General features: G+C 38.3%; 5 protein-coding genes across 5 annotated transcripts; all 5 read right to left on the bottom strand.

Moving 5' to 3' along the window:
• Positions 1-391: 391 nt before the first annotated feature.
• On the bottom strand, positions 392-848 carry LOC117525988 (histone H2B 1/2-like). Its single transcript, XM_034187973.1, has one exon. It carries the CDS (start codon positions 841-843, stop codon positions 472-474), a length of 372 nt encoding a protein of 123 aa, XP_034043864.1. The 5' UTR covers positions 844-848; the 3' UTR covers positions 392-471.
• Positions 849-7,807: 6,959 nt separating this feature from the next.
• On the bottom strand, positions 7,808-8,242 carry LOC117526007 (histone H2B 1/2-like). The gene has a single exon (XM_034187992.1). It carries the CDS (start codon positions 8,240-8,242, stop codon positions 7,871-7,873), a length of 372 nt encoding a protein of 123 aa, XP_034043883.1. The 3' UTR covers positions 7,808-7,870.
• Positions 8,243-11,545: 3,303 nt separating this feature from the next.
• Positions 11,546-11,927, bottom strand: LOC117525640 (histone H4-like). The gene has a single exon (XM_034187545.1). It carries the CDS (start codon positions 11,925-11,927, stop codon positions 11,616-11,618), a length of 312 nt encoding a protein of 103 aa, XP_034043436.1. The 3' UTR covers positions 11,546-11,615.
• Positions 11,928-13,029: 1,102 nt separating this feature from the next.
• LOC117525638 (histone H2A-like) lies at positions 13,030-13,860 on the bottom strand. Its single transcript, XM_034187543.1, has one exon. It carries the CDS (start codon positions 13,852-13,854, stop codon positions 13,462-13,464), a length of 393 nt encoding a protein of 130 aa, XP_034043434.1. The 5' UTR covers positions 13,855-13,860; the 3' UTR covers positions 13,030-13,461.
• A 514-nt stretch (positions 13,861-14,374) lies between these two features.
• LOC117525639 (histone H2A-like) lies at positions 14,375-14,798 on the bottom strand. Its single transcript, XM_034187544.1, has one exon. The coding sequence runs from the start codon at positions 14,796-14,798 to the stop codon at positions 14,409-14,411; it is 390 nt and encodes a 129-aa protein (XP_034043435.1). The 3' UTR covers positions 14,375-14,408.
• Positions 14,799-15,110: the final 312 nt, after the last annotated feature.

A 15,110-nucleotide genomic window follows, 5' to 3' on the forward strand; every position in this document is an offset into this window, starting at 1 on the left:
GCAATAAAGTTCAGATTCTAAACTTACTTCGTATGTTCGTTTTTATTATGAGGGGGAAAAAAAAAGATTGTTCTTTCATTAAAGTATGTGGCTCTTAAAAGAGCCGTTGGTTTGATTAAGTAGCAGAACGTCTGTTCACTTGGAGCTCTGTTCACATGTGGACTCTAGTACTTATTATACGGCTCTGATTCAGACACATTTTTAAAGCAGCCATCGGTTTGACCGTTTCAATGAAATCTCATGAGTAAGGACAAGTTTTTTTTAAAACCACAAAAATAATCTAACAACCTGATCGTGAATACGTGCTTAATTTAAAGTTAACTCCTGAGAGCCATATTTTGAATGTTACCTAAAGATGAATGCAGTCCTGAAAGTAAAACATTTTTGTCAGTGATCACAGATTTTGTTCTTTTATTTAAGTGTGTGGCTCTTAAAAGAGCCGTTGGTTTGATGACGCAGCAGGACGTCTGTTCACTTGGAGCTGGTGTACTTAGTCACGGCTTTGGTTCCCTCGGACACGGCGTGTTTGGCCAGCTCACCGGGCAGCAGAAGGCGCACAGCGGTCTGAATCTCCCTGGAAGTGATGGTGGAGCGCTTGTTGTAATGCGCCAGACGAGACGCCTCACTGGCAATGCGTTCAAAGATGTCGTTCACGAACGAGTTCATGATGCTCATAGCCTTGGAAGAGATGCCGGTGTCGGGATGGACCTGCTTCAGCACCTTGTAAACATATATAGCGTAACTCTCCTTCCTGGTTCTCTTTCTCTTCTTACCTCCTTTGCCGGTGGTTTTGGTTACCGCTTTCTTCGAACCCTTCTTGGGCGCTGGTTTTGGATCAGGCATCTTTGCCAATCCAATTGGTGTTTTAAAGTCGAACAAGCCTCTCCACCCCTCAGCGACCCATACTTATAGGTACACTATGCAAAGAGGACTGTGTGAGACCTCCTCTATGATTGGTCAGCTGCTCACCGGTCATGGGCAGATTCTATGAGGGCGGAGTCACCATGAAACCATCCTGCTTCAAAATAAAAATACTCCAAGCCGTGGAGTAGTGAGGGATTATTATCTTTTTTAAAAGTGGGCATTAAGTTTAAGCAGCCAACTTGATAAGGAGTAACGTGCAAAAAAGTTTAATGGTCCCCCTCGACCAGCACACATATGACGAAAAGTACACATATGACCATCAAATAATCATCAGCACACAGAGACATAATTCATGACAAAATGTGCACTAAAATCTTGGTATTACTGTGTGCAAGACTCCACGAAGCTTCAAGTTATCTATTAAGATCAATGATCAGATTAGGGAATTGTACCATTAACATTTTATGCTAATCAGTAAAACCCACTTAAACTCGAAGATTGAACGAATTGTAAATAAGTGGTAGTTGCTTTATTGTGCGATGGTACTGTATATATTTTATACAATGACGTTTTAATTAAAATAAAATTTAAAAATTAAAATAAATAATATGCTGAAGACACCACCTGAGAGGTCTTTTGTTGCCTCCACTCACGTGTGTTTAGAAAGGTTTTGAAATACGTAATGGCGTCAACGTCAAATTCGAACGTAACAGAAGACAGAGGCGTGACCACACTCTTCTTTCATTGTTTTAAATTTTTGAGGGGGAGGGAGCGTGAGCGCCACCTTAAGAACAAATTTGTATGTGTAGTTTTTTGAGGACTGCATTGGAGTGGAGAGTTTTTATTTGTATCATGATTTCCACCCCACCATACTTCATGCTTGTAGCAATATGTTATCCAGTACACATGCTGGATTTGTAACCCCCCCCCCGCCCCCCTTAACAAAGGCCACCCTTCTGATGTGGCCTTAATAGAGGAGGATCACTGTATTGAATATCATATAATTTTGTGTGAACCCTCATCTTTAATAATTATGGTTGAGTTGACAGGAGATTTTGCACATAAATTTTTTTTTTTTTTTTGAAAACAAGATTTCTTATGAAATACTATCACAGTTCTGCATACTTTAAGGAGTAAAAGCCTGCAAACAATGAGAATTATTTAATGTCAACTGTCTGGTATCAATGAATAAAGGCCCATTAATGAAAACTCCAATTTGGAATAACATTAATTGAAACCCCACCCGTCTCTAGCATTTGTAAACTTGTGAACTGATCTTAATGGAACTGAAATCTTGCTTGGCTTCTTGCAGGGCTTGACAAATCATGGTGACATCATGCTGGAACTGAAAACACAAGAAAAGTCCTGAGATTATGAAAAATTTTAAAAACATTTTCACCAAGCATATTTCATATTTCCTTGGTCCACTGGAAATGTGTTTCTGTACAGGTTTTTGACCATCTGTAGCAATTGTGTGAAATTAACTTAGTCTTTAGGCAATCATACATTGGTGTGTGTATAAGAAATGGCAGCTATCCACACCAGTTTAATGTACAAAACAAATCAAAACATCCAATAATATACACTCAATCCAAATGACACAATAATTTGTTTGTGAACAACAATAAACAAGTATTTTTACAGTTGATTACATGAAATACCTGGCATTTTGAAGTAATATACATCAAGTACATGTCATGAAATTATGAAGAACGGCTGGACAGCATGCTTTAGCTTGACAGGAGATGCCCCAAGTCCATAATTTGCCCAGAACAAATAAGTAAAAACAATTTAATATCAGTTAGAACTTATTTATAGTACACACTGTTCTTTACCTTTTTAAGAACTTCTTGTTGAAATGGTATTTTACACATTATAGCGGATTATCTCATTGATGGGACAGAGGATTTTGGAGAACAATTATCAATTAATTGCGGTCTGAATCTCCCTGGAAGTGATGGCGGAGTGCTTGTTGTATTTAATAATGTTAGTGTGTAAAACCAATCAGGGAACTACGCTATTTTCCAAATGAAGCCATAACACTCCCATGGCCTGCTGTCTAGTTACACCTTGACTTTCTTCCAAATAACGCACATTTCATTCATAATATTATAAATACAGGCCATTTTTCTGAATTGTGTGAAATGGCTAACAAAAATAGGTGATACAAAACAATTATGGGGTCATCCAGCTGAATTTTGACTTCTGGTCATGAGTACCGGGGGGTGGGGATCTCTTGATTGTTGGTTGGCAAATAAACAGATGGACAGAAAATGGTCAAAGCCATCAGGTGCCCAATTTAGGAAAAATGAAGAGGAGAAACAAGCAAAGGCTAAAGGTATGCAACTGTGTTCTCTCTGTATGATTACAGTATCCATGTCATGAATGAAGGCCTAAAAACATGTTTGCTAAGGGGCTTTCACACCTGAAGTGTTGACAGCGTTTGAAGCGTCATGAATCGGTCTAAAAAGCATTGTTTTCAATGAGACACGTCACATCAAAAGCCGAGCTAAAAGCCATGCTTCACTGGGAGTGTGCATTGCTGCTTGTCTTCAAACTGCCATGGTCAAAATTCAACCCAATCCAACTTTCACCACTGTGAGCTGTGACGTAGCTTCACGCTGTCCAATAGAAAGAGGCATTAGGCCAAAACACGGAAGACTACAGTGCAGAAACCACTGATCTGTATATAACACGGTGTTATATGCAGATTAGTGGCAGAAACGTATCACAGAACATCTCATTTATACACAGCAGTTTTCTGAATAAAATCCTTGCAAATTTTTTTTTACCTCAAAATTAATTTCTGATTGCTATAAAAAAATCTTTCTTACATTAGAACACTTGTAATTAAAATAGTAAAAAATAAAAGATTCTTTAGAAACCTTTCTTCATCTGTAAATTAAAACCATAACTTACTTGTTGTTTCAGATGAAATTATTTCTTGTTTAACATATTTGGACATTTACACACACCCACACTCATCTTCAATCACTTAGTCCAATTTAGGGTTGGGGGAAGCTGGAGCCTATCTCTGCAGTCAGAGGTAGGAATCAAACCCACGACCTTCTTGCTGTGAGGCAACAGTGCTAACCACTAACCCACCGTGCTGCACTACTTGGTCATTTATTTTTAGACAAATAAAATAGCATGGACGTTAATGTGTACATTTTTAAGTCTGGTAGATTATTCATATCTCATTTCAACCAGAAAAATAGATACTAAATAAATACAAATGTTTATTATAAATTCAACAGGAGATCATTTAACATTGACTGCAGTGTGATTGTAAATTATATAACATAAACCTCATGATGAAATAATTTTTCTAATTGAGTCATTTCAACTTGCAATTACTTCAGAATATGTGATTGTCTTTAATGTGATCAGGACAGAGTAATTTCTAAAATATGAATTTGACTAGTGATTCTGAATGTTTTAAAATTGTGTACAATAGGGGAAGGGCTGTGCAGATATCTTTTGACTGAACTTTGACTTCATGGACATTTTTAAATGATCACTTCATTTAATGTTAAAACAGCTTTTTAAAAAAATAATAAAATAGTTGCTGTTTAAAGAGTCTTTGTTTTATTTAGAAGTGTAGAAGCAGGTATTGGTTTGATGGATTCTCTGGCCGTTTAACCAGATGAAAATCTCTTCTGCAGCTTTGACCTCTGGTGGAATTGTTGAAGACACTTTTCTCTCATTTTGAAGAGCAGAGATGTTTTCTTCTGGCTGGACTTCATGGTGTTCGTCTCATCACTGGAAGTTTTTGAAGTACGTCTGAATTTAGGTTGCCTGCACAACAAATGTTCCTGATTGTGTAACGATTAAAAAAAATACATATACAAGTATATTTCTTAAAATACAACCCCTGGCAATAATTATGGAATCACCGGCCTCGGAGGATGTTCATTCAGTTGTTTAATTTTGTAGAAAAAAAGCAGATCACAGACATGACACAAAACTAAAGTCATTTCAAATGGCAACTTTCAGGCTTTAAGAAACATTATAAGAAATCAGGAAAAAAAAATTGTGGCAGTCAGTAACGGTTACTTTTTTAGACCAAGCAGAGGGAAAAAAATATGGACTCACTCAATTCTGAGGAATAAATTATGGAATCACCCTGTAAATTTTCATCCCCAAAACTAACACCTGCATCAAATCAGATCTGTTTGTTAGTCTGCATCTAAAAAGGAGTGATCACACCTTGGAGAGCTGTTGCACCAAGTGGACTGACATGAATCATGGCTCTAACATGAGAGATGTCAATTGAAACAAAGGAGAGGATTATCAAACTCTTAAAAGAGGGTAAATCATCACGCAATGTTGCAAAAGATGTTGGTTGTTCACAGTCAGCTGTGTCTAAACTCTGGACCAAATACAAACAACATGGGAAGGTTGTTAAAGGCAAACATACTGGTAGACCAAGGAAGACATCAAAGCGTCAAGACAGAAAACTTAAAGCAATATGTCTTAAAAATCAAAAATGCACAACAAAACAAATGAACGAATGGGAGGAAACTGGAGTCAACGTCTGTGACCGAACTGTAAGAAACCACCTAAAGGAAATGGGATTTACATACAGAAAAGCTAAACGAAAGCCATCATTAACACCTAAACAGAAAAAAACAAGGTTACAATGGGCTAAGGAAAAGCAATCGTGGACTGTGGATGACTGGATGAAAGTCATATTCAGTGATGAATCTCGAATCTGCATTGGGCAAGGTGACGATGCTGAAACTTTTGTTTGGTGCTGTTCCAATGAGATTTAGAAAGATTACTGCCTGAAGACAACATGTAAATTTCCACAGTCATTGTCTCAGAAGTAACAAAAAAAGCTGTAGCTTTATTTGGTAAAAATAAAAATAGACTGAACCATTTACAAATGAAAGTGTTCACTCAGCTTAACTGTGCTAAAAAGCTAAGCTAATGTTAGCCGAGCATTAAACCTTCAACAGTTTGATGATGCTTGCTAAGCTGTTATGCTTATATAACAATATAATATACAATACAATACAATATACACACTGCTAAATGGCATAAACTGCTTGCCAGAAGGATTCTCTATAATAATAATAATAATAATAATAATAATGGTAAGACAATAATAATCATAATAATTTTAAATTATTTATGAGACATTATGAGGCTGAAGCGGAGTTACAGGTAAATAAAATAATTCTTTAACTAGTGCAAACATAAATTTCTGTTATTTTTGGATGGATATTTTAGGGGAGAAATCTAAATATTAAAGTAGCAGTGTGTGTAAAATTAACACATGCTTCAGTAGAAGAATGACTCATACTTGCAACAAAACTGTTACAAGTTCAGTGTTTACATCCATCATTTGGGTGAATGTTGGGCCCTGTAATTAGCCAACAGAATTTTCATATCTCTACGTAGTTTCAGAGACGAATATTTGCCATTTACCAACTCTATTTTGTGACAAAGCATAGTTTAAGCAGTCAAAACTAAAAGTGTGCCAAGCATAGAATTCGAGGCAGTAACCAAGGAATTGTTCCTCCCTAAAAGACAGATTAATATAGTGCCTAATGACAGACATTTAGCATGTAAGGGTTTAAGTGTTTATTCAAATTTGCAATTCATGGATGTTTTGTATAAGCATTATACGTATTGTAGCCTACAGTCTTTTGATGCATATTTCAATTGCAGTTTCAGGGGCATTTCTAAAATAGCAAAAACAATATTTTTTTTAAATAGCTGTTTGTGCAAATTTTTTTAATTTACTTGTTTACTTATTTTAATTAGGCGAGGAGGGCGCTTGGAGGAGGTCCTCCTCAGGGAACAATTCAGTAGAACCGCCACTGTGTACTGGGAAAATTTGCTCCATTTTTGCAGCCCACATGTAGTGTTGTGACAACTGATCAAGGACCAGTGTAGACCTAACATGCTGCTTTAAAAATAATTTAATGTTAAAAGGCAAGATGTTTGTTTCCTAATGTGCGGGGGAAGGGGGAACAATGAATGTAACATTCGATACAGTCACAGCACATGCTCAATCACAGTGATAGAACAGTGTAGGTGATAGAGGTGGGCGATACCAGGAATTTTGGTATTGATCCGATACCAAGTAAATACAGGCCCAGTATCGCTGATACTTTTTCATATTTAAGCGTCATAGAGCCAAAGGATCCAAAAGTCCTAGGATAGAATTTCGCCAAACATTGTACGTGACAACAAAATACTTTATCATAGTCAACATTTTTCTTAAAAAAAATTACTCAACACAACTTAAAATAAAATCTCCTGAGGTAGAGGGCTGACAAACAAGGGTGCGCTGCTCCGTGTTGTGTGACTTTGATTAATCTGCGTGTGGGAGAGAAAAAAACCTTGAGTATCGATCTTTTTACATGAGGATCGTTCATTAGCATTTACCTCTAAATGATATGCCAATATGATTGGATAAAACACTAAAGAATAAATAGCAATACACCCTTTTTGCAGACGGGTAATATTTTTCATACCACCCGAGTAATCAGCCAATCAGGTGTCACGTACAATTCTTTCCGCCTCGCTTAGAAAACGACACTTGGAACAGTTCAGCTGAAGCATTAGTGGATGTAAAATATTCTGTCTGTTAAGAGTTTCACCTCTTGTTCCACGTGTGTATTTCCCACCGGTGTCACGTACGTCCACTTCAGAAAACCATACACCCTTCGGCCTCAGGGTGTATAAAGCCATATTCATTGGTTAACAACTTAACTGATAATATCAATACCAGTGTTGGTATTGATATTATCTATATTAGGATCAATTTGCCCACTTCTAGTAGGTGACACATATTTGGACTAGAAAGACAAACTACCATGGTGGAATATAAATATCTTTCAGCAAGCGATATTAAATGCCAACGGTAAATACTGTCTGTCCAGTGTGCAAAGTTTAATAATAAAAAAAAAAAGTGAGCAAAAGCTTTGTTCTTTCATTAAAGTATGTGGCTCTTAAAAGAGCCGTTGGTTTGATGATGCAGCAGGACGTCTGTTCACTTGGAGCTGGTGTACTTGGTCACGGCTTTGGTTCCCTCGGACACGGCGTGTTTGGCCAGCTCACCGGGCAGCAGGAGGCGCACAGCGGTCTGAATCTCCCTGGAAGTGATGGTGGAGCGCTTGTTGTAATGCGCCAGACGAGACGCCTCACTGGCAATGCGTTCAAAGATGTCGTTCACGAACGAGTTCATGATGCTCATCGCCTTGGAAGAGATGCCGGTGTCGGGATGGACCTGCTTCAGCACCTTGTAAACATATATGGCGTAACTCTCCCTCCTGGTTCTCTTTCTCTTCTTACCTCCCTTACCGGCGGTCTTAGTCACCGCTTTCTTCGAACCCTTCTTGGGCGCTGGTTTTGCTTCAGGCATCCTAATGTACGTTGCACGTCGAATAAGCTCCACCGCCCCTCAACGACCCTTACTTATAGTTTTGGTATGCAAAGAGTAATGTTTGAGTCCCCATCTATGATTGGTCAGCTGCTCACCGGTCATGGGCAGATTCTATGAGGGCGGAGTCACTATGAGACCATCCCTGCCTTTGTTAGAGAAGGTACCGTTCTGAAACGTTTAAATACCAAGTTAAAATAATCCAAACCGCGGAGTAGTGGTTATATACTTTATTTTGGAAAAGTGGACAGTGTAATGTGTCGTCCGCTAACGAAAGGGCTCTTAAAGGCGGCAATTTGAAGTGAACAGAGCCGCTTAAATGTTTTTTTTTCAAGCCGCACGTGATTGGTTAACTACATGTGGCTGCGTTTGTGTGTCCGCACCGCAGAGCGGGGGGGTGGCAGGGTTAACACACAAACACACACACACACACACACACACACACACACACACACACACACACACACACACAGTGTGATTCTGTACACTTTTCTGTTGTTTCGCTGTAAATAATTGATTGATTGATTTTATTTAGTGAATACAATGTAAGTACATAATATAAGTGTAAATACATTAAGTGAAAACACTTATTTCCATTGTGGTCCAGTAGTAGTAATAACAACTATGTAAAAATTTTTTCTTTTTGTTTTGTTCCTGGGTACACAGTGTGTTTTCCTTACCTGTTATGCCTTAAATAAATAGAAAATAGCTGTTATTCCACAGAAACTGTGGCGTCTGTGATCAGGACAATGATATTTAGAAATTTGTCTGTTTTCAAGAATATTCTCGATTCGCCTTCAATACTACTGAGTAGTCTTCTGGAATATTCTTTAACTGCTAGAACTGTCCAGAATTTTCTAGAAGTTTCCAGAATTATCTAGAAATTTCAAGAAACTTTTACAACTTTCTAGAACGTTAAAAAAAAAAAAAAAAATCAAAGTTTGTGCTGAATGTAGTCATTTTTCCATAGACTTTAGACATAAGCAGTTGAAATATAACACTTAGAAGCCAGGAACAAAAATTGTGTTACATAGTGAGTAATCATTAAAGTAGTAGTAATAATAACAATTATTATTATAATAATAAAAGTGTGTATATGATAACGAGACCTAAACAATATATGAATACATTAGGACAGTAAAATTAACTCTTTTTGCGTAATTAAGAGGAAATGAAAGAGTTGAGTTCTTCCTCTAAAAACTGTTGAGATAAAAATATTTTGACTACATTTTTAAAAGCACCTTTGGATGACTGGGATTGAATACGGCTAGATAAACTATTCCAGACACAAGCACCAGTATATCTGAAGGAGGATTGACCAAAGGATTTCACAGAGGAAATAAACCTGAGCTGGTATTGTAGCAGGATGAATTTGGAATAAAGTTAGATGTTAGATACTCAGCAGCAGTACCATGGATGATGTTGTGTATGTGGTTTAGCCAGCCCAGTCTCATGTTTTTTTGTTTGTTTTTTTTTTGTTTGTTTTTTGTCCTCCCGTCACGAAATGCTTCAAATTTTCATGACGAGGTTTTTTTTTAACTCACTATTACTAACACTACTCCTACTCCTCCCCCAAACCCTAACCATAACCACCCCACCCCCCCTGCACTTTTAATTACGTGCAGCCATCACAGAATGAATTAGAATGAATTTTTGTTGCCATGATGAAAATTTTGCACTTTCGTGACAATACAGCAAACCAGTAGATTAATGTATATTTCGTGCTGCGGAATCACAACAATCCGTGAGACTGGGTTGGGTTAACTTAAGTTGACTAACCTGAAGGGTTGTCAACTTAAGCTCAGCATGACCTATATGGGTTATTGGGGAAGCACTGATAAGGTATCAAACTATTTTGTTTGGTCGTTTTGACCGTTGGGGTTTTACATAATTATTGTATGGCCTTGCCTTACAATATAAAGCGCCTTGGGGCAACTGTTTGTTGTGATTTGGCGCTATATAAAAAAATTGATTGATTGATTGATTGATTACTGGTCTACAGACGATTTTGCGTTTTTTTAGTAAGACCAGAATCAAATCAAAGTAACAAAGTGACACTGCATAAGAGCCAATACTAAGCTTTTTAGCTGTATCATATTGTCCAGTCTGCCTATAAAGTAATTCCACCTTGGCATTGGATTTGTTATTTACAGTGTCTGCTATTTGGCTCCCAGATAGCGACTGGTCAAGTACAACACAAGATACAAACTAGAACTTTATAAATATTATACATACAGGCAGAGATGGGATCTTTTGTCAAATTGAGATGGGTATTTGTTATTGCACTTTAAAATGTATTTATTGTACTCTTACACTCATGTTGAGTATGAAACATACCTGTCAATCTACGTGGTTTGCCCATCTTTTATACAGGCTAAAGTTGTTTTTCAACCAGTAGAGTGTATGACCATTTTGTAAACAGTCAAATAAAAAAATTCAAAGTTGTGTTTTTGTTCTACTGTTTTGCTTTTGTTTGTTTTTTAATGGAAACGTTATTTTGTATTCTTCTGACGTCGGTGAGTTGGGCTGTAAATGAATAGCAATAACTGTGTTCAATGTCTGTGCTTTTGGAAACTTTTTATAACTATTTATAACAGCAACAGACTAGTTTTTTTTTTTTTTTAACACTATCAGTGCATCAGATTAATTTACTGAGCAATAAACAGCCTCCTTTATTTTTCTTGTTGCTGTGCCACACATGCAGGTAAAATACATATCAAATATTTTTTTCATAACAATGTAGTTTGTTTGAATAACTATCACTGTTAAATTTTAAATGTGGGAGTTTGTGCTTTTTACCAGCATTCCCATCACTACAGTAGGGTTAAGCAATCTTTAGATAAACTTTATTTGTTCATAATCATGTAATTTAATTCATTGCCTACTTACATAATATTTATCATGAACAAAAAGCAAGTTAAGGGGCTCTTCACCAACAGATGCATCATGAGACCATCCTGCGCTTTGTTACTAATGGCAGTTTTGTCAGAAAATTTTAATTCAACTGCTAAGAAAATATTTTCTTTCTGAAAAGTGGACACTAACGTTAAACAATCTAACTTCTACCTTGGTAACAAGCAATGCGGGAATAATAATAATAAGAAGAAAGGATCGATTTATCAACAAAATTAAATCAAATTAAACAGCAGACATTCCTGACAAAATCTGAAAAAAAAAAAAAAAAAAAAACCCTTGGCGTTATCCCCGCAATTCATTCAAAGTCTACTGTATACATATGTATCAAGGAAAGAAACAGTACAGACAGTGATATTTGTTGTATAGGACATTGGCTCTTTTGGTAAACAGTGGGCGGCTCTTAAAAGAGCCTTTGTGTTGTTGTAACAGACTGAACTGTTTAACCGCCGAAGCCGTACAGAGTTCGGCCCTGTCTCTTCAGCGCGTACACCACATCCATGGCGGTCACGGTCTTCCTCTTGGCGTGTTCAGTGTAGGTGACGGCATCACGGATCACATTCTCCAGAAACACCTTCAACACACCGCGAGTCTCCTCGTAGATCAGGCCGGAGATACGCTTCACTCCACCGCGGCGAGCCAGATGGCGGATAGCGGATTTGCTGATTCCCTGGATGTTATCACGGAGAACTTTACGGTGCCGCTTGGCACATCCTTTCCCGAGTCCTTTACCGCCTTTGCCTCGTCCACTCATCTCTTTTCCAAAGTGTCTTAAAACATGAATGGCGTCAGCGCCCAAGTCGCTCTTATTTGAACCTTATCTGAGAACGTAATATATGACAGAGGCGTGTCCACAGTCGCTGCATTTAAATTTTTGGAGCATAGGCGCCAACTGAAATGTGGCAGGGGTGGGATTTGAACCCGGAACCTTCTGCACTGAAACCAAGCGCATTAACCACTTGGCCACCACCCCTGCTACTAAAACATGATTGAATTTGAGAAATAAATTAGTTCCTAACAACTGCAAAATAGATCTACCATGTGTTGTAGAATCAGCAAGCTGGTCACCATGTGTACCATGTGATTTGAAAAGTGTAACGTGAGCAATGCTTAGAATGATGTGATCACATCAATTATGTCAGTATAACTCCCCACTTTGCTGTTAGCTTTGGTGGCCATATGTTTAACAGCTTGTATTCTGTTAGTACCACTAATTAACAAAGTTGGTCAAGAAGGTAGACTACAGGTCCAGCAAGGAAATTATTCAGATTGTTCAAATGAAAAAGTTCAGATGAGTTTAACAAAAGATACTAGTTTGGTTTTAAAGCTAATCGTAGTAAAAAAAAAAAAAAAAAAGTCTGTGTGAATTGCATTTCTCCAAATCCTATAATTGTTTGTTAAATTGAATGCCAAAATTCATAATATGAGAGTTGGCTTCCTGATATTGCACTCACTTATACACACATACAAACATGTTGTTAGGGTAGTCTTATTAAACTGTCATCAGTACATGCCATGACATTTATCTGTACACCCATAGACCACGCTACAATCATTTTAAAATACTATCAACACGGTTTTGGGCCATTGTTTCAGTTATCTGTACTATAATTCAACAGTGTAATTTTGCAACTATTTTGAAAAAAAAAAAGTCTATTATCTGGTGGTTGATAGGCCACATTTGACTTTGAAAGACCTCAGATCTTCTGTAGGAATTTGTATACATAGTCACGAGTTATCATCCACCCAAATTCTACCACAACCATAAAAATTTAACAGAATGAAGCCAAAGTCTGCATTGATGACTTTTTAAATGTTCACACATTTTATTACATGCACATCTGTATACACTCCACTTTTAGTATGTGTATTTTATGTAGGTTTTGAATGCTGTAGTCTGTCTTGTACATTTTTTTTTCTTTGTAACATGCACCTAAATTTCATTTCAACTCCCCATGTTATGAAAAGCGTGATTTTGAACAACAAATACACAGCGTACCTGTGTTCATGGCATATTTGAACATACAGTACAAAAAAAATAAAAACAAAAAAAAAGTGCTCTATTCTAAATAATGATGGATAGTTGAAAATTTGACAAATCAGATTCTACATTTGAATGGTAATGCTGACAGACATACTGCATTTATTTGCACAAATAATAGGTTATACAACTTACCATTTCAGAATGAAGGAGAAAAAAAAATGCTATATATGCAGGAATGCTATTCTCTAGTAGTTCATTGTTTGGCTCTTAAAAGAGCCTTTTTTGGGCGGATGTCAGTTCAGGTTTACTTGGACTTGGTCTTCGGTTCGCTTTTTTTGGGCAGCAGAACAGCCTGAATGTTTGGCAGCACGCCGCCCTGAGCGATGGTCACTTTTCCCAGCAGTTTGTTGAGCTCCTCGTCGTTGCGAACAGCCAGCTGCAGGTGACGGGGGATGATACGGGTCTTCTTGTTGTCGCGGGCAGCGTTTCCAGCCAACTCGAGGATCTCAGCGGTCAGATACTCGAGCACAGCCGCCATATAGACGGGAGCGCCGGCACCAACACGCTCCGCATAGTTCCCCTTCCTCAACAGTCTGTGAACACGACCGACAGGGAACTGCAGACCAGCCCGAGAAGAGCGAGTCTTCGCCTTCGCTCTGACTTTACCACCAGTTTTACCGCCTCCTCTGCCGCTCATGGTTAAACAAAGATGACTAGAATCTTTATTTTTTCGAAGTGCGAAACTCTTATAGCGCTCCCGGGCAGGCGGTCAGTATGCCCGACCAATCAGACACCATCCCGCCGCGTCAGTTAGAGAAGTTAGTCTGTATGAATTTTGGCGGACTTTTTTTAAACACTGTCCACCAATAGCTAAGAGGGACTCATGTAGTGGGCGTTGTGAGGGCGGGGCTAACAGCCCAAGAATCAGGAAATATTTTATCCCTTAGATTTGATTGCATAGAAGTCATTCAACTGTTTTTGCGATCATTTTAATAAAAATGAACATGATTATATATTTAAATTTATAAACATTTAAATCTATCAGTAGTCTAGAAATTTTGATGACACTCGTGTATACACACATCTTCAAACACTCCCATTAAAAACTCTTGGCGGCTCTTTAAAAAGTATATGAAACCAGCATTATACATTTGATAACGTGAATAAAATATTTACAGAAATGTTGTTCTTCCTTAGTTTATTATGTGGCTCTTAAAAGAGCCTTTTTTTTGGGTGGATGCAAGTTCAGGTTTACTTGGACTTGGTCTTCGGTTCGCTCTTTTTGGGCAGCAGAACAGCCTGGATGTTTGGCAGCACGCCGCCCTGAGCGATGGTCACTTTTCCCAGCAGTTTGTTGAGCTCCTCGTCGTTGCGGACAGCCAGCTGCAGGTGACGGGGGATGATACGGGTCTTCTTGTTATCGCGCGCAGCGTTTCCAGCCAACTCGAGGATCTCAGCGGTCAGATACTCGAGCACAGCCGCCATATAGACGGGAGCGCCGGCACCAACACGCTCCGCATAATGCCCCTTCCTCAACAGCCTGTGAACACGACCGACCGGGAACTGAAGACCAGCCCGAGAAGAGCGAGTCTTCGCCTTAGCTCTGGCTTTACCACCACCACTTTTTCCTCTTGCACTCATGGTTGAACAAATTAACTTGCTATGCAAGAGCGCAACCGTCTTTTATAGCTCTACCGTGCAGGCGGTCAGTATGCCCGACCAATCAGAAACCAGCCCGCCACGTTAGTTGCAGAAGTGGAAGTGTGTTTTGGTGAACTTTTTGAAAACACTTCACCATTCATGTGGTGGTCGTTCTGTAGGTGGGGTTGCCAACCAACCATAAGGAAATATTTGGCGCTAATGTCTATAAACGTGAAGATACATGTATAGTATGTGCACTCAAATCTTTACTGAAACACATCAACGAATGTTCACGCGTGGCTCAGAGCAACA

Source organism: Thalassophryne amazonica, chromosome 15, assembly GCF_902500255.1.
Source record: "Thalassophryne amazonica chromosome 15, fThaAma1.1, whole genome shotgun sequence".
Classification (NCBI taxonomy): Eukaryota; Metazoa; Chordata; class Actinopteri; order Batrachoidiformes; family Batrachoididae; genus Thalassophryne; species Thalassophryne amazonica.

Bases quoted from the DNA above. Each gene is read 5' to 3' on its own strand.
- LOC117525988 (XM_034187973.1), bottom strand. From the start codon at position 843: ATGCCTGATCCAAAACCAGCGCCCAAGAAGGGTTCGAAGAAAGCGGTA.
- LOC117526007 (XM_034187992.1), bottom strand. From the start codon at position 8,242: ATGCCTGAAGCAAAACCAGCGCCCAAGAAGGGTTCGAAGAAAGCGGTG.
- LOC117525640 (XM_034187545.1), bottom strand. From the start codon at position 11,927: ATGAGTGGACGAGGCAAAGGCGGTAAAGGACTCGGGAAAGGATGTGCC.
- LOC117525638 (XM_034187543.1), bottom strand. From the start codon at position 13,854: ATGAGCGGCAGAGGAGGCGGTAAAACTGGTGGTAAAGTCAGAGCGAAG.
- LOC117525639 (XM_034187544.1), bottom strand. From the start codon at position 14,798: ATGAGTGCAAGAGGAAAAAGTGGTGGTGGTAAAGCCAGAGCTAAGGCG.